Source organism: Pterocles gutturalis, unplaced genomic scaffold (genome assembly GCF_000699245.1).
Source record: "Pterocles gutturalis isolate BGI_N339 unplaced genomic scaffold, ASM69924v1 scaffold30647, whole genome shotgun sequence".
Classification (NCBI taxonomy): Eukaryota; Metazoa; Chordata; class Aves; order Pterocliformes; family Pteroclidae; genus Pterocles; species Pterocles gutturalis.
In genome coordinates this window covers 1-18,874 of record NW_010113769.1, presented here as the reverse complement: position 1 = coordinate 18,874, position 18,874 = coordinate 1, and the positions used below count along the sequence as shown (strand labels likewise).

At 41.0% G+C, this 18,874-nt stretch overlaps 1 protein-coding gene across 1 annotated transcript in view; it reads left to right on the top strand.

The window, feature by feature from the left end:
* CASC5 (cancer susceptibility candidate 5) overlaps positions 1–16,122 on the top strand; it is a gene marked incomplete at its 3' end in the record, with an annotated part of 22,887 nt that extends 6,765 nt beyond the window's left edge. The window contains exons 10-29 of the mRNA XM_010074625.1: positions 8–131; positions 543–764; positions 858–3,674; positions 4,191–4,489; positions 5,253–5,415; positions 6,396–6,463; positions 6,590–6,688; positions 8,110–8,225; positions 9,028–9,118; positions 10,573–10,689; positions 11,324–11,411; positions 12,144–12,212; positions 12,642–12,681; positions 12,799–12,900; positions 13,343–13,443; positions 13,734–13,802; positions 13,948–14,057; positions 14,622–14,740; positions 15,825–15,947; positions 16,059–16,122. Of these exons, the coding sequence (XP_010072927.1) occupies positions 8–131; positions 543–764; positions 858–3,674; positions 4,191–4,489; positions 5,253–5,415; positions 6,396–6,463; positions 6,590–6,688; positions 8,110–8,225; positions 9,028–9,118; positions 10,573–10,689; positions 11,324–11,411; positions 12,144–12,212; positions 12,642–12,681; positions 12,799–12,900; positions 13,343–13,443; positions 13,734–13,802; positions 13,948–14,057; positions 14,622–14,740; positions 15,825–15,947; positions 16,059–16,122 (5,001 nt within the window). The remainder of the gene's footprint in view (positions 1–7; positions 132–542; positions 765–857; positions 3,675–4,190; positions 4,490–5,252; positions 5,416–6,395; positions 6,464–6,589; positions 6,689–8,109; positions 8,226–9,027; positions 9,119–10,572; positions 10,690–11,323; positions 11,412–12,143; positions 12,213–12,641; positions 12,682–12,798; positions 12,901–13,342; positions 13,444–13,733; positions 13,803–13,947; positions 14,058–14,621; positions 14,741–15,824; positions 15,948–16,058) is intronic.
* Positions 16,123–18,874: the final 2,752 nt, after the last annotated feature.

The window sequence follows — 18,874 nt, the reverse complement described above, 5'->3', positions numbered from 1 at the left end:
CCCTCAGCTTTATACAGACAAAGCAAATGTTGAAGACAGACGAGATCCTACAGTGTTGCGAACTGTTGAACAAGAAGCCAGAACAACGTCTGCCATCCCAGGTTCCATTTCTTCCGAGACTGTCTTCCGAGGTGAAAAAAGTGTTGTTTTTTCTAAAGGGGATGACATGGAAATTACCGAGAATTATACAGGTGTAATCTCTAATGACAGTACCAAAGAAATGAACAGTTCATGTCATAACACTGTTGAAAAGCCGGTTAGTGCAAACACTTCCCTAGCAGCAAGCAGACATCCAGCACATGGTGACAGGGACATTACACAGAGTCTAACAGCTTTAGGTCATCGAGCTTCTGTGTCATATAAAAATAGTGCAGTGGAACCATCTTTGGGCTCAGATGAACGAATGGAAACAGTGACCCAGGATCACGGCACTGCTGCAGTGAATGTTGGTTTTGATTCACATACAAGTTTGGTGTCTACTGATGTTTCTAAGAGCAAGCTTCAGCACAGACTAGCAAACTCTCAACTTGTTTCTCTGCCAGGTGAGAAGACAGTGATATCCTTAGAAGATATGGACTTGACTAAAGCTTGTGTTGTCCAGGATGATGGAAAGAATGTTGAATCTGAATCTCCTGCTGGAGCGTTCACCTCTGTCGCCTGCAAACCTCATTTTCTTGGTAACAGATCTACATCTGCCAATTTAAATGATCAGGAAGAAATGGAAATGACTAAATGCCACGCTGTTGTCATTGATGATCAACGCAGTGAGGTGACTGCAGAAGCAAAACAAATGCATTGTAAAATAATTCCAAGAAAGAACCAGAACAAAAATGTCACTGAAGGTGCAAATTCTTTAGATATGGAGAAGGAAAATCTTGAGGTGATCAATATCGATGGGAATATTAAAAGAAGCCAGGCTATAGAAATGAATACTAAAGGTCTTGAGAGGATAGTGGTGGATAAGAAGCTTGGAAAAGCAAACTTGCAGGCAAGTGGTCCAAGTTCCTGTGCAAACAGCATGTGTTCATTGCAAGAGCAAAAGAGAGAAGCCCCTGAGAATATTGTCACCGACACCTGTGCATTCATGTCTTTGCAAAGTCAAAAAGTTGTTATATCTCAGCCTTTGGAAAAAAACCTTCCAAACATTTCTGTTTCCTGCGCAAATGACAAAACGGGCAGGTTTTCCGGTGATGAAAACATGGACATAACCAAAACTCATCCTGCTGCGTTTGACATTTCTCCTGCCAATACAGTACAAGAATATGAGAATAATTGTAATCAAAATCATGTGATGTCCAAGCAGCTGCAAAGCCAGACCTTCCAGTTTTCGGGTGGTTCTGGTGTAGATATCACAGGTCAGACTGCAGCAAGAGAACGTGGGGATTTGAAAATTAACATAGATAAGCAAACCGTTACTCCTTTGGCTCCAAGTGGTTCATTGGTTTCCAGTAATGAGCCTGTTCCTTCTAGAATGAAAGGAAATGAGCAACTTGAAACAATATGGGGAATAAAAGCCAATTGCCAAACCTCGGACAGGCAAGGGGAAGCCTGTACTATGAAGGGAGTAAACAAAATGTTGTCAACTCGACGAGATTCTGAGAGAGATTTTTCCATCGGTAAAACAGTTCCTTCAGAAGAGGACACTAAAAATCCTCACCCAGTTGGTGGCCTGCACTTGAGGGGTCCTGAAGAGCCGGTACTGGCCAGTACGGCTGGACCACATACGGGAAGATCCCAATTGCCTTCGTTTTTAGAAAAGTCAGTTGTGTTTCCCTCTGGTGAAAACATGGACTTGACTGGAAACTGTGCAGTAATGGTTCCTGATCACAACATCAATGAAGTTTTAGCAGAAAGAAAAGCAGTGCCTGGATACCTTGTTCAAGATGAAAATAAAGTAATGTCCTTAAAAAAAGGGGTCACAGGGACAACTAGTAGTCAGGAGCAGCCTGTGTGCAACATGTACTCCTCAGTATCTGGCAAGAAAATGTTAACCATGACTGGTTTGAAACATTTGCCTTTTCCAGATGAGAAAACAAGGATATTTTCAGATGATGCTGATATGGACATCACCAGAAGTCATACAGTTTCATCAGAGAACAAAGTAGTTTTGCAGTGTAAAAGTCCAAATGATGCCGTATCCTTAAATTCTGGAGATAGAACTTGTGTTTTTACCTACAATGATGACATGGAAATCACTAGACTCGATACTGTTGCGATTGATAAATCTATGGAGAAGGCTGCATCTCAAGGGATGCTGAACACAGCTAGACAGGCTGGAAGGAAAAGCTTGAAGGGAACAAGAGGGGAAAAGACTGTTTTATTTTCAGTGAGCGATGAGGATAATGACATGGAGATCACAGAGAGCCATACGGCTGCTATAGGCCATGAAATTGTCTCACAGAATGAGGCAGGGAGTCATTCTGTCTCTTCAGCTCATCCTGTTAAAACTGTGATGTTCACAAGTACCCAGGCTGACATGGACGTTACCGAGTCTTGCTCTGCTGATAAAACTACTGGAAAAGTTGTACGTGATGATAAACTGCATGTGGATCAGAAGGTTGGACAGCAAGCGCTTCCAAACAGTGAAGCTACTGTGTTTGCAATGGATGATATGGAAATCACTAAAACCCATAGTGCTGCTTTGGAAGAAAATTCTCGGCAAGGTAGGCAACCCGCTCAGTCTGTTCCTTTAAATTCCACAGTGATGTTTACAAGCTACCAGGCTGACATGGAAATAACTGAGGCTCACTCTGTTGCTGAAAGTACTGAGAGAGACTTAGGTGAGGAGAGGTTAAAGCTGGCCAAGCAGGTTGGGCAGGAGGCTGTTTCAGAGAGCAAAACTGTCATTTTTACTTTGGCTGAGGATATGGAGATCACTAAAACTCACACAGCTGTATTGAGAGGTAAAATTGATGTACAGGACAGAGAGTCTGTTCAAGCCATTCCTGCAGTTCCTGCGGATAAAACCGTTGTGTTTACTCACAGTCAAGGTGATATGGAAATAACTGCGTCGCACACTACTGCTGTTAATAACAATATGAGTGGATTTGAGAACCAGGAAGTGTCACATAAAAGCACTCAGCAGCCAGACTTGCATAGTGCGTTGTTGTCTTCTTGCGGAGATGAAATAGATTCTCAGCATGCAGAAGACCTGAATGGTGAATATCGTACAAAATCAAGGGATAAGCCCAGCGTTCCCTCCTCTGCTTCATCAGCCTCGGCGTCTCCTAGTGAGAAAGGACCCGTCAAAGTCCCCAGTGGCACACCACCAGATTCCATTTATTCCGCCTCACTTCCAAAAGAGACTATGGATGTGCAGGAACCACAGGGTCTTGACCTTCCCACGGATAATTCTGTCCCTGTAAACAGCGAGCAGGACCTCATACCGCCAGAAAACCTGGAATCGAAGAGAGTGTCTTTTAAGCTTCCAAGTGACAGTCCCATGGTTTGCAGTGAGGAGAGTGGCGATTTGGTATCCTGTGTTTCACTTCCCATCCAGCAGTCAGATTCTTTGAAGGGTGCTCCAGGTGTACCTAGTACTCAGGGAACCCACGTTTTGAAAGATGGTTCATCTAGACACGAAGGCTTAGCAACAGATTCAGGCTTGGCTGGAGCAAGCCTTGTTCCAGTTTCTAACAAGGAGTCAGAGGAAAATGAGGGGCTGTCAGCTGAAGGTGAGACACCTCCAAAAGACTTTCAAATGAACTCTGAACAAACTAAGCAACTTCTGGTCAGTGACAGACCAAGAGATCAAATAGATCCCACTCTTGCACCCGAATTATCAGGGATTTTAAATGTTTGTTCAAAACTGAAAAATATTAGAAGAAAATCTGCAGTTCTCTCCATTTCTGAAACTGCTTTTTCTGACCAGTTGCCCAAATCATCAACTCAGCCAGAGGATACCTTGAGGTTAGGAAAAAATTCTGCAAATGAACCCAATAATTCACTTCATACCAAAGAGACAGAGAGTACACCTCTTGAATCTGGAGCTGCTCCCGTAGATGCAAATTTAGGCATGGCACTTCAGTATCCATATCAAGGAATAAATATCCCTCTGGGTATCTTCCAGCCTAAATTACCAAACAGAAGAAATCCTTCTGTTTCTAGTGTACAAGACACAAATGCAAACCCCTCAGACAAAGGAGAAGCGCCAGTTTCACAAGTAAGTGTAAATGCTGGTGAAAGCCCAGGTAACAGGAAGCCTAGCAGGCAGGATTTCAGCCCTTCTCAGTTTATAGCAGAAGAATTTCTTCCTGTCTACTTAGAAGAAATGGATTCAAATGAATCTGTAAGCTCTGAACTCATGGAAAATGCTTGCAGTGAGATAAGCAAAAAACAAATCTTCCCCAATGAAAAGAATCAATCTGAAGAGACAAAAACTTGCAAAAGCACAAAAAGAGCTTTGGGACAAGATGAAGAGGATCTCCAAAGTCCAAAGAAGCTGAAGAGGGATGAAAACTTGGATGGTGAGGCCTCCCAAGATTTGCAGGTGAGCCTAATCACTCGTTACAAGGATGCAGTGAACACTAGCAGGACTTCTGTTTAAATTTTGGGATGTTAGGAGATCTGTTGGCAGGTTTTCTTGCTTCTCTTAACCGCCCGTTTGCTGTCATTTTGCTATGTCGCCCCTTGTATTTTTCATGGTTTTGCCAAAACAGAAGAATCAGGTGGATGTGTGCAACTTACCTGAACCATGCAAAACAGGCAGAATAGGGGATTTATCAATTTTAAATAATTCTCTCCATAGTATCTTTTTAATTATTTCTCAACTAAATGTTCTTAGTCCTCTGAACTAAGCTATTTGCTAGTTATTCCTTAGGTACAAAGCAATTATTTAAAATCCAAACATGGATGTTTAGTTTACATTAGCTTTTTTTATAGAGAGCAGAAATCGCAGCTGAAGCAAGAAAATCTGTGCAAATATGGAACATTAATCTGACCTTAGAAATAAGTTTGTACATCTTCAGTAGAAACTTTCTAGTTCCAAAAGCTGGAAGAGGGTGTGCTGTGGTTGCTCCTGCTCTGATTGAGAAATGAATGAAGGATTTTGCAGCTTTACCTCCTTTATGTCATCACAGGAAATGGCCTAACTAGCTATACACTGTTTTGTCATGCTCATTAGATATAAAATGTGCCAATACTAAAAATAAAACAATTCTGGATGTCAAGAAACAGCTACAGTAAACTACTGATCAACTTATATTGTTTCATAGAACTCTTTTAATATATTTTTTTAAACTTGCTAATATTAGGTTACTTTTGGCGCTGTGTCTCAAAGCCAAGCAGAAGTTCATGAAGGTGCAGATCCTCCGTATCTGTCGGCTAAAAGCTCTGACTGTACTCATGCCAGCACCAGCACCAGCAGCTCTCTGGATTCTGTTAAGGCAGACACAGAATTAACAAGTGAGTTTTGTGGCAATAGTCTCAAACTTTGTGTTCTTTACACCTAATCAAGGAACACCCCCACCCATACCATATATTTCATTTGGAAAAGCCTTGAATGCCCGTGTCACAGCTTCCCCCCAGCCAGTCAACATGCTGTTACGTTCTGGCTAAGAGTCCAAGCTGTTCAAGGAAAACGGAGATGGGAAGAAAAAGGAGCAGAACTGAAGTACAGCTGTGGTTTCAAGGGCAGCTTGAGCTGATGAGGCAGTTTAGTTCCCCCTGCACAGAGCAAAGCCCCAGCCTAAAGTCTGCTGCCCCAGAGATGAATTTAGACTGGTTCCATGCAGAATGAGTCTGCGTGGCACAGCATGGCGTTCTTGGAAGAAGGTTCCTTGGGGTGCGTTGCAGAGACAGCCTCCAAGCAGATTCAGCTCCCAGGATTAATTAGCTCTTGCTAATTAGCTGGTACCTAATAATGAGGCAGAAATCTGCTGATCATCTGATAAGTGATATCTTGCCTCTGTTTACAAAACCAATTCCAATTTTGGCCTCCAGCAGTCAAGAAAGCATGTGCCTTGTCGAGTAGAAGCTGGGCTTTTCCTTTGAGTGAGAAACCAGCCCTTGTTGGCTCAGAGCTTGAATGCCATGTTTTTACCTGGAAAGCTTGGTCTCTGTCTACATAGGATGCCCTCTCTGACCTCGTTAGAGTCTCCTTCTCAGTTTTATTACTTCGTAGTATGTTACACATGGCTTTCCTCCCATAGAGAAGTGAACTCTGTCATTTCATTACTGCTCTGCCACAGATTTTATTTTACATTAGATTCTTAATCTAGTCCTCCGCATTTGTCCCAAGCAGTTGTTTCCTCAGTTACTTCATTTGCACTGGAAACACACAGAAAGGTCAAACTCTACATTAAAATTGCTTTTTTTCTAGAGCTAATGAGCTTAGGTTCATATTTCCATAAGAATATTATTAACCCCAGCAATATCCCCCTTTTTTTTTTGGCTAGTTCAGCGAACCAGTCAGGTGGAGTCTCGGCTTCTCACCGATAGCATTTGTGAAGATAACTTACGGGAGGTATGTAAAGAGCTGTAAGATGCTAACTTCCTGTCCTACCAGGAAAAATACTTGTGTGTGTATATGCACCTAAGTGTTCTTGCTTGAAAAATGTACTTATCTATATGTTGTTCCTAATCTTTACAGAAATTTGAGACTGGTGTTATCACAGTTGGGGAGTTTCTTACACTTCTTCAAGTCCATGTTCCCATTCAGAAGCCCCGACGTAGTCATCTTCCAGCCAATGTGAGTATCTGTCCTTTGATAGGCATAATATAATTGACCTTAAATTATATTTCTTTTCCTCTTTTTTAAATTTTTTATCAACTAACTGGTTCGTATGAAAGGCCTTTCAATGAGTTAAGCCAGAAATTCCACCTTGACAAGTGTGTTAGACACTGCATGCTTCCTCTCATCTCTTTGCTTGTTCACTGCTAAGTCTGATGCTTTTTTTTTCCTTCAAACTGAAAAATAGAATACATTTCGATCTTTTCAATAAATACCTCATATTCAGGATTATCTGGTTTTGCTTTTTTAACTTGTTTTAAAAGGATGATAAGTTTGAAAGTAAGAATTGGAAGCTCAGTCTAACCTTTTCACTTTGTCTTCTTACGATGTCCATCAGCCACTGAAATCAGAATCCTGAAATGCTGCTCTGCACTCCTACTACCTGTTGTACTCTCTTCTGCCTGAGTGCTTCACCGTGACATTACTACTCTGTATTTCTTCCCCTCAAGTCTGTTCTGCCTGAACCCAGTTTCAGTATCCTCATCCTGAAAGGTTTCTGTTGAATTCTTGCAGATGAGGGAACAACTTTTTTTTGGCATGCAGTCAAGTATCTCTCACTGGCAGTAGCGTGATGCTGAACTGAATAAAATTTCTGTGTGTCAGCTAAGCAAGAGCAAGTAAAAAGTCTGTCTGTTTTAAAGTTCTTTAAGACTGTTATGATGAAAGAATGAAAACTGATTAAAAAGAATCACAACTAAATTAATATAATTTGTACTGATTAAATTGCTTCCTTTATGACTTCTACATCTCTCCCATTTTCATTGAAAATGCTGTGCTATCTTAGTTACAGTTGAGTTTACACTGCCAGTTTGCGAATTTATTCATACTGATCTGTCTCTAGATATCCATCAGGCTAACAAAACTCTGATAACATTCATTAGTGACCGATCTCTGGTAAAAACCAAACACCACACTCCACCCCCCCCCACCCCAAAAGCCCCTGAAAACTTTCTCTGAAGGGATGACATTAATGTCAGTTATTTCTGTGCTCCCATATATAGGTAGCTTGCTGAAATACCCCCAACGTATTTATTTGATGTGCCTAAGACTTGTTGAAAATTGGGAACATCAATCCTGAATCAAGCATAGCTGTCTGGTTTTATTCTAGAGCACTCTTGTTACCTGGATAATGTACAGATGTTTTTCAAGTCTTCATCTAAAAGGATGTTAATAAAATAGGACCAGACCAGAATGAAAACAATTGTTTCAGTATGTCAGGCTGCTTCCCTTAGTTTTTTTTTTCTTTTCTGTTCTGCAAAAATAAAGATTCTGGGCCTTTTGCTGGTTTCTGTACATTAATTGATTGGAAGTTACTGTTTCTGAAAAAACTGCATCTTTTTTTCTTTTTCTTCACAATCTTTCCCTCTGTTTTTCCCCAGTGTGCAGTCAGTACTCCACCCACTCCAGAAGACCTCATGTACAGCCAATACATTTACCGCCCCAAGTTGCGGATTTATGAAGAAGATTGCCAAGCCCTTTCTCAGAAGATAGATGAGTAAGTGTTTTTTCACTCACAGAGTACATTAGCAATTTTATTTTTTCAGCTCTGGTTGCATGCAAAGTGGCCTGAAGAGAGTTAATACATTTCATACGGAAAAATTAAAAATTATAGTTACCCCACTTTCTGCTGGCAGCCGGTTCATTGCGGAGTTAGATGGTGTAGGGCTAACTCTTGGGGAGGAGTTGTGGTCATGGAGCTAATCAAACTTTTGATTTTCCTCAAGTCATTTAGCTTTTACTAATAGAGTGTTTCAGTTGCACTTCAGAAGAGTAAAACTTTTTAAATTGTACCAAAATGATCAAACATAGAAAGCAGAATTGTAACAGGTTATGATCAGTTGCTTGTTCCAACTTTCCAGTGTTCCTTAGGTTAAAACAGTTATCAAGATTTATTTTCTTATCTGAAGGGCACTTCTGGTCTGGTTCATTATCGCTTTTGCAATTTATGTGAAAAATCAAGTTTTATGATAGCATTCAGGTAAGATACTTCCCAGCCTCATTAGCACTGCTTCCTATTTCTTTGGCTCTCTAGCTCTCCACCTCCTGTTCAGACCTGCCCTCCACAAAGACTATAGGAAGTGAACTTTGTATGATGTGCAGAATTTAACGAAATGGCTCCCATTTCATCTCGGCTTTAGAGGGTCTCTCCAAGATGTAAGACCCAACTAAATGAAAATATTTACATTTCCATGTTTTAACTAGAAAAGGGGAATTAATTGTATAAGTACCAAGGTGCTCCTTTATGTGCTTGGTGCAGCTGCAGCAAGACTTTTTCAACTTTTTTTTCCACATTTCAGGTTAAAAGTGTACGTCGATATGCAGGATCAGCTCCTGGTGAATGTCAATAGGAGTTTGTGGGAAGTGATGAGAACCTGCTCTGATGAAGAGGTAATACTGCATGGAGAGATCACGTTCTTTCTTACCTGATGAAGAAGTAAGGTTAATTTATGTATTGAAATAAAATAAGAACCAGAATGGTGACAGAATAACGGTCAGGTAGGTGATACAAGGCAAAATATTTTCTGAGTGGAAAACTGCTATGAGAACTTCTAATATGTCAGAAGAATGCAAAATATATTAAAGAGAGTGTGTTACTATAAACCAGGAAAATTTGATAATTCAAGTTGATAACTCAGGTTAGTGGAAGGCAGAAAAGAGACGAGAAACTTTGCCTGAGCAAACAGTGTAATTTTGGAAGCTAAAAATGAACTGCTCTTACTGTAGAGAATCTGTTGCTGCTTTGGTGGAGCAGAATTGTCCATTAACTTCAATACTTATTTAGTTCAGAAAGAGAAGTGATGTTGCAAGACATATAATGAACAGAAAATGTCATTACACAAAAATAACACCGCATATGGGATTTAGAGTGAACAATGGTGTCACATGCCAAAACAAAAGATGAGGGCAGAGGGTATTGAAAGGAGAATGCTGATGATTATGGGCACAAAAAAGCAGCCAAAAACATTTCCATTTAAAAACCAAAAGCATTATGAAAGTATCCCAGCCAGAATTGAGAAGGTAGAACAAGAGATTCTGTTTTCTGTGGTTCTACTGCCAAGAATAAAGATCTGTTCAGTGAAAAGAGTCAAAACTGATAAAAGACAGCATTTTTCACCATTCATAATTAGATTGATATAGGATATCGCTGAGGCTAGGTTATTAACTAGATGCAGGAAGAATTATACTGATGAACAATGAAAGCACCTAGACCCCTGAGCTAAGAATAACGAATTTGAAAGGCTATTAAGCAAATCTCTACATGCTGCAATTGGAATGATACCACCTAGTGGAAACAGGCAGATGGCAAACATCGTAGAAAAAAGCTTTTTGTAGATTCCTCTGCAGCTTCTGGATTGACAGCTGTCAGAGAAAACATTGAACTGCATGATCTGTAGCTATGGTCTGATAAAACAGGTTTTAAGTTTATTTCTTCTGGTTTGGGTTCTGCCTGGACTTCAGTTAGCCTCCTTAACTGTCGTGGGGCAAGTGTTCTGAGTATGTCTCAAACTGGGATGAGAGCCGTCTGCTGTACTCAGTGAGGGTGCTCTGGTTTGTGGTAAAAGCATCTCTTTAGCTACTTGTGCAGCTCCCTATTTGAGTGAAGATCTTGTTGGATCTTTGCAAAGAAAATCCGTTACTTTAGTAGGCAACTCCACTTGAATTCACAGGGATTATCCAGTCTTAAATTTGATTTAATTTGCAAGTGTCATGTAATGCGGCTACTAGAGAAATGGGATATTGGGAGGAGCAGAGAGGGGAGAAAGAATCTAACGGGTCGATTGAACAATCTTTTGTTGCGCGTTCCCATTCACTTTCTCTTTTGTATTATCTGTTCATTGCAGCTGCAGAGCTTTGGAGCAGAACTGAACAAAATGAAATCCTGTTTCAGCAAGGAAAGTAAAATCATGGCTCACAACGAGAAAGCGACATTGTACAGCAAATTGCTGCAGAGCACGCAGGTAACGTGCCACAAGGCTGCAGAGGTTTAGCTTTAAAAAGAGGAATTGCTGCTGTATTTCATCCGCCTTTGACTGTCCATTGTAGAAGCCTAATTATTGTACATAAGTGTGCATTCTCTTGAAAGTTTCCTTCTTATTAAAAGTACTTCCCTTTTCAAATGTAAAACACATTGGGACAGTGACGTTCTCGCACTTATGCTATACAACCCTTCTGCCTAAGGGTTTTGACAATTAAAGTAACAGTGAAAAATAGGAGTATTAAAGGAAATGCCATCAGAAATTATCTCATTATACTGTAGCAATGTCACTATGAGTAACTAACAAGGAAATGCGGAAGCAATGCATTGTGATAGGTATCAGAAATTTGTATGCATTAAAAGCTCTAGGAATTTATTTGTTTCCATGTCTTATCCCTTCGTAAGAAAAATCATTAAGAAGAAACATTGTTAAGTATCTAGTTCTTTCTTACGCACGGCTACTGCCTTAGTGTTTGTCAGTCTGCCTCTTCGTTCTAACGACAGATTAAATCAGCTTTCTTGAGTTTCTTAGCAAGCAAAGATCCACATGGTGATCCCAGAGGACAAGTCAGCTTTTAAAAACAGTCACTGACCTGAGTACAATTTTCCCATCTTAGGAACAACAGGAAAAGCTACAGTCAAGAATGGAAAAGCTGGATGAATTAATCAAGGAGGCAGAGAGCTGTCTGGTTTCTCTGGAAACAGGTATGTGTTTCCAAACCAGTGACCAATATGCTGGTTTCTCTATTTTCCTGCAGAGCTGCTGTTTAAATGGTCAGTTCAAGTTTTGTGTGTGGTGGTTGCTTGGAATTTTACAATTCCTTTGTTACAAGTATCATTTAGGCCTAAATGCCTTCACTTGTGTCTGCAAACTTGTCTCGTGGGAATCACGCACGCATTGGATGAGGACGAGGAGTGTATCTGAAATACAGAATTATAATTGTAGCCTATGAACATGTAAGCAAGCAGGCTAAATCTGCTAGTGATAACAGCACAGCTGCTGGCAGCACGCACTTCAAAGGGGCTGCAAAACCTGCCAGCGATCCTGCAGGTAGGCGAGGCTAAGCCCGGCACTCCGGGACCGTACTTGTATCATCATCTCAGCCGTGTTCACACAAGCTGCAGTCAGTGCCTCGCATTGCTGCAGAACGGTGCTCTGTGTAGTTTCACTTCCTTTCTTCCAACTGAATTTTCTTCCAATGGCTTGAGTAGAAATCAAATTGCACAGCAGCAGCTTTGAAACAACGCAATTAAAGGAGTTCTCCTTGTTATCTGTTACTTTTTTGATGTTTTTGGTAGATACCCTTACGGCTTTTTTGTACATTTTTCTTAGTTAACTTTGAAATACTAAGATTTATAGAACCCACAGACAAATAAAATGGAATCTAAGTGTTGAATCTGGGAGTTCTGCAGAGACCTGATACTTCTTTCCCATAGATTCCGACTGGGAAGACTGGGAAGCAGACAGCAATGATGAAATAGCAGAAGGGAAAACCCTAAAGGAAGGTAACGGTACCAGCTGAATGGCACTTTTTGGTTTTGTGGGGTTTTGTTTTTTGTTTTTTAATTCTGGAGAGGGTGATACTCAACCGCCACCCTGCTACATTAATTCTGATACGGATGCGAACACTACTGCTTTCTTTTCTGCATTGGATATAGCTAATTACATAGATGTGTATGAAAAGGACTGGCTTTTCCCTGGAAAAATGGAGTTCAGAGCTTGGTACAATGTGACTTCAAGAGTGTGTGCTGGCTATCGTATTCGGCACTTTGATTGTTCAATAATTGTGAACCTTTGGCTGCATACCTGTGTCCAGGGAGCAGAAGCAGCCATCAAGTTGAGCTCTTCCATATTGTGAAGAACAGTAACAGCACAGCAAGTCAGGGCTTTCTCTGCTGCTCTCTTCTCTAACAGCTTTTTTCCCTTTCCCTTAGCACTGGAAAGTGTCCAAGCTGAAGAAGAGGAACTTCAAAGGTAAGATGTCAAAGAGGATCTAAAGACCTTAAATAACACGTGAGCATTCAGGGTTTAGAGGGCTGGGGATTCTCTAGCCAGTGTGCTCCATCTCACATGGTTGGTTTGTCTTTGCAGAGAATTGTCAGACCTGGAGACTCAGAGTGAGCAGATGCTCGCTGAGATGAGCCAGCTACAGGAAGAAGAAAAAAACTGCTGGGAAATCGTGGAGAGATACAAGTAAGGAAAAGACCTTCAGATTTCATTTTTATAATCTAGTTCTGGGGCTGCACTTTTGTATATGAATGTTTTTGGGTTTGTTTTTCCTTGTTATTTGATTTGGGAAATCTTTGGATGCCTTGCAGCCTAGGACAAGCACTAAAGCCACAGTGAACTTCTGTGTGGGATGCGCTGTTTTTCTGTTAACAACTTTGCAGTGACACTTTGCATTCAGTCTTTCTATATCCCAACTCCAATTTCAAAATGAACATCTGTGTAAAATTAACATTATTATGGTTGCATTCCCAACAGATTCTTGCATTCTGTTGGAAAGTGAAAATTTTGTGGGTCTATTATGTGGTAACAGCTGCACATGCGCTTAATACTCTGCTCTTTGTCCTTCAGATAATTGTGTTGGTTGGTTGAAACTTAGGGTGACGGTGTTTTTCCCCCCACTTTTTAGCTTCATGGAGTGGGAGATTACAGAATGGAGTGAACAGCGGGCAGTCTTTAGTTTTCTTTATGATTCTATTGAACTCACAGTTGTGTTTGGACCCCCAATAGGTAAGTTGCAAAATTGGTTTCAGTTTTTACGAATTTGAAAGATGAAATAATTAAATAATAGAAACATAAAGTTTCTGTATTTGTGGAGATCTGCTAAAAGGTAAACGTACTGCAGCAGGAGCGTGTAAGCTGAGGCAGGTGGTTTTGAGTATGTCTCTCAGTGCTTTCTATGAAAATTCAGAAAAGAAAATTCATGTAATGAATGGCTGCTTCTGAAGAGGAATTGCTGTAACTCCAGAACTAAGTATGGACGTAACTACCATTTGGGTTTTTTTTCCTTTCCTTCTCAGATGGTGATGTTTTTGGTGAAGATCCTTCCAGAAAGATAGTTAGCCTGGACTTTGAATCTCTCTTGGATGGTAAGATTTTTTGAATAGCTTGAAAGTAGCTGCCCTGATAGTCTGTTCTTGGGAAGATATCTGTACATTTGTGGTTTATCTGCTAGTGCATTGCTATATGGGTTTTAAAAGATTTTTGGCAACATGTATGTCTCCTGTATTACAGAGGAAAACGCTCCACCCTCCTCACGTTTAGTCCAAAGACTCATCTTCCAGTTTATTGAAAGTTGGGGATGCTGGCAGGAGAAGTGTCCCACGCTGAACTACTTGCCCCAGGTAATGTTCCTGGAAAGCCTCTAAGACTCTGGAAAAACATTAAATCTTTTCTGTCACAGAGAGTAGGGCTGATACTGAGAACAAAAGCATCTTAATGAATGCTTCATCAATGCAAATCAAAATCTGCTTCATGTGTATTCTGAGGTGCCGGGGAGGTGCCTGTCCCTGAAGGCAAGAGTCATAAAAGCTGTGGTTTCTTCCTGGTTTGCTGCATTAATGTCTGCCTGGTGTAGTGATTTCTTAAAATCCCTTTTTTTTCTGCTAGTAGAAATTAAAGAACTGAGTTGAATGCCATTCTGCTTCCTAAATAATTCATGGTTTAAATTGCCAAGCCAAACTTGGTGTTCCTGCATGTCTGTGTGCCCCTGGTGACAAAGCTGGAGGCAGACACTCAGGGCAAAGAGCGTTGCTATGCGTGTACAATTGCATTTTCACATCCAAACTGAGACAGCAGTTAAACTACTTTTTTTTTAATATATTTTCTGGGATAAACAGCATTTTCAAGTGTCACGTAGTTTAGCAGCCCGAGTGCTGATGTGATTGCTTTTCTGAATGCCCACTTAGGTTCTTCATGACGTCTCTTCGGTGGTGAGTCGTTGCAAGGTCTTAGGAGAGGAGATTGAATTTCTGGAGAGATGGGGTGGAAAATTTAATCTTCTGAAGGTGGATATCAATGACACAAAGTGAGTAACTTCAGAGGGAGTTTACACCAGTCCTTCAGAGAGTGTTTCTAGATAATCAGAAGCAAAATAGTGAAATATTTTCAACTTGGTTTTCTTGAAATTGAGATTTTATGCAACTACTTTTAACAACCATCTAATTTATTTTAATACAATTGCTCTATACTATCCAAATGTATGGAAATTAAGCTGTTCTTCGATTCAGCCACTTCCTTACTGTCTCATAACCTCTCCTTCCACGCTGCTTTCCTGTTTGACTTAACTCTCTCACTTAAAACTTTAGACCAGAGTCCAGCAATGCAAAGGAAACAGAGGCAAGAATTTACCTGTAGCTTAGTGCTTTGTTTCCTTTAATGTTCTGTCTGCTTCAGCCAAACAGGATCAGCCACTGAAGGACAGATCTGCTTAAACAAAAGTTTATTTTCTTTAGTTTTCATTTTCTCATACTATTTCCCAATTTTGTGGCACATAGGATAAATACCACTTCACCTTCTCCTTCTGTTACTGATGTATATCCATAACTAAGCGCCAGTCACCTTCGCTCTGTATGCCTCAATGCTAGGTTATTCTAGTTTTGTAGTACCCTTTGCAAGCTGCTACCTGCCAAAAATCCCCTAAAAGCTATATTTAGTAGAGTCCACAAAACAGATGCAAGGGCAGGCTGTGCTCAGGAAACTGCAAATTGTGGGAGATTTACCTGGAAAAGGCCTGTATCGTGCTTGTTCTAGCCCACGCTATCCCAAAGCATCTGCTTCCTGTGCATTGTGTCCTTGGTGATGCTCTTACCCATATTTATGATAAAATTCAACTCTGGCGTTCCTGCACATTGTCATAGCTAGTAGTACTGCGCTGGATGGAAACTTGGCCTGATTTAAATAGGGGCAGATTCAGGAAACAATCTGAGAAAAAGTTCTTTTAACCTTATTTATGAAGTTACTGTTAAGTTTCTGCTGGAACTCTTTAGAAGTTATCAAACTTGCATCAATTGCATCACTTGTTTTCACTTGTGGAACCTACTTCAAAGGTAGTAGCTCTACATTCAGATATTTAGTATTGACCTTTCTGTTTGTGTTTATTTCACATACAGAGTGAAGCTTTTGTTCTCCGCTTCCATGGCCTTTGCCAAGTTTGAGCTGACGCTGTCACTAGCTGCCAACTACCCATCTGCTCCACTGCCTTTCACTGTCCGGAAACAAATCGGGAATATTGGGTGAGTTGAAGAGAAAGATCCACTCCATATGACTTAAGTTTCAAAGCTGGGGATGGGGAATTAAATGCTCCGTATCCTCTCAAACACGTGTGATAATTTTATCCTTCCCAGGGAGGAGGAGATTGCTGCTGTTCTCTCTAACGTACCAGTCGGTTACCACTATCTGCGGAGAACAGTCAGCTTGATTCATCAAAATCTGCTCCAGGATCCCAGATGATTCCCTAGATCCACAGGCAGGACTGAAGAAGTCAGACTGGACATTCTTTTATTTCAGCCTTGTACAAATTCAAGCTCTCACCGGAATGGGAGTGCTGGTAGCTACTCAGCTCTTTAGTAATCTTGTCTAAGAATGGGTTGATATCCAGGATGCTTGGTGTAGGCCACAAGTTTTTATAAAAGCAGAGGTGTCTCCAGAGGAGAAGGAAGAATTTCTTGTGTCTCTTAACAAATCCAATCTGCCTTTTGTCTTCTTGCAGTCGTCTTGCTCAGTCTTGGCCTCCTTGTATATGTAGGCTTTCCTAGTGTGGATATTCTGACATAGCCTGTTAATTTGCTTCTGGGTTGATTTGGAGAGCTCTTGTACAACACAATGATGAGTGTTTTCTAAATTAACATGACCGGAACGTACTTCCACTATCATTACTTCACTGCTGTGGAGCATTTTAACGTATCACGTCACATTTTATTTTTATCAGTTTCCTGGAACCCCTCCCAAAACACAGACACGATTCTCCTGCTTCTGATTAACCAGATAACCTGTAATAATTAACCAGGTGGCCAAAGTCAGAAATACTTTTGTCATGAAGACTAAAGATCCCTGCGCTTGAGCATGGACTTTGCCGTGCAACAGACTCAAAGCCATCAGGTTCCACCCGTGCGATCCTCTCCAACCAGAAGCCTGTTCCGATGGTCAGTGTCTGCCCAGTACAGTCCGTCTCTGGGCTCTGGTTCGCTGTCTGAGTCTGTAATGCGTTAGAATTTAGTGAGGAGACTGAGCTCTTACCATCTAGGCGGTATCGGCAGTACGGCTGGTGCGGGCTAGACTGCTTTTGTATGTATTTTGTTTATTATGTAGGTTGAGCTGTGGGACTGACCTAGCCCGGAGTTTATCGTGCAGCAGTGCCTACTGTTTCTCAGCTGTCCGTTCCGTAGGCAGGTGCAAATTTTTGTGTCTCTGTAAAATATGTTGGTTTAAAATGTTTTCATGTGTTTAAGTGTTTATATATTTTTGTCTTTTTACAAATTTTCCTTCTATTTAGAAGGTGGAAGTTCATTAAACATTTGAATTCTTGCTCTTCCTTCTTCAAGTTGTGATTATTGGCTGCTCTGTTGAAACTTGTGACTCAAAATTTGCCTACTGCCACTGAAATAATAGAATATAAACTAACAATAGCAAACATCATATAAACTTCATGGGTCAGTTTTTTTCCTTGCATTGCCTAGTGTTAGCTTTCAATGGCCTGGTTTTTGCAGAATATTTTTTTTTCCATTTTTTTTTAATTAGGAAAATAGTGCCGAAGTTGCAAATGACATGGGTATTGTACCTGGAATGAGCTGTACCTTTCGAAGGTCGTTGTATCAGAGGGATTAACCAGCAGAGGCTGCTGCAGCAGCACCGCACCAGCATTAGCCACCCTGGGCTTGTTCGATTTTTCTTTCAGCGTCCTTACAAGCTAGAGATAACTGTGAAGACTGAAGTGAGTTTTGGGTGGAGTTTATTGTGTTGCTCTGGATATTGAATCCAAGTAGCAGATGAAACAAAGCAAAACAAAGCCATGCATTTGCAGTAGAAAAAGGGGATTGGGCAGAAATTAGGCAGTTCCAGTTTTATATTTAATTTATATTTGTACTTGACACTTATTTAAACTCCTCTCAGGGCATTAAGACTTAAAGATCATTACATCTGTCACCTATGGGACTTGATGTATTACTGTTCAACTCTTCAGAGAGACAACAGATTTGCAAAAACTGTATTATTTTGCAAGCCAGGTTTTGGTGAGAATGCCATTACTAAAGCTTTTCACACACAGTGCTTGTTGTAACCATTGCTCAGTCATAAAGCTGGATCTCTAATATTAGAGAACTCTTATTTCCTTAATTACCTTAATTTTATTTTTTAATGAGTCAGGATACAGCTCACACAAGGCATGGCAGTACGTACAAACCTCAGGTGTGAGTCCGTCCTTCCTCCTGTGCTGTCAGGGTCCTCTCTGAGCTGCTCACAGACCTTTTTGAAGCTAGCTTTGTAAATACTCTCACATATTTAATGCTAGGCTGGTACCTCGTTAAAACCTGGCGTCCCTTATCTTGGCACGACACTCCTGAGAGCTTGCCAGCACTAGAATGAGTTTAATAAACACTTTAATGAAAAGCATAAAACCTGCAGCTATTTCTAACGCTCCCGGCCCCCCGCTGTTGTGATGATGCCGCTTTGTCTAGCGTCAGAACAGTTTCTCGATAAAATGATACTGCTGCGTTTTGTCCTAGTGCTTGGTGCTAATCAAAGCGGGGGCTGGAGGAATTCCTTGTCGATCTCGCTCAGCTGAAGAGATGAAAACCCTGGGGAAAGGCAGATTTTCCTATTTGGCGTTACCCTTCCTTGCCCCACAGAAAAGGAGCGTCTCACCCAGTATTTTGCTTCCAGGGCTGGAAGAAACTTTTCCAACAGGGACAGAGGTGCCACTGGGCTCCCCTAGCTTCCTCTCCTAACTCCTGAGTGAAGTTGCAGCGTATAAAACGCTTTTGGTATTTTAACCGATGCTTTTATCTACGCGAAGGGCTTTCACTGCCCAACAGGGATTTGTCTATAGCTGATTTATTTTTGTGGCAATGCCCAGGAAATAACGCAGACAGTGCTTCTAAGCGATGAAAACAGGCTGAGAGGGGGAACACCCTCCTCCAGCCATCTCCGTGCCCCCTGGTTCTCC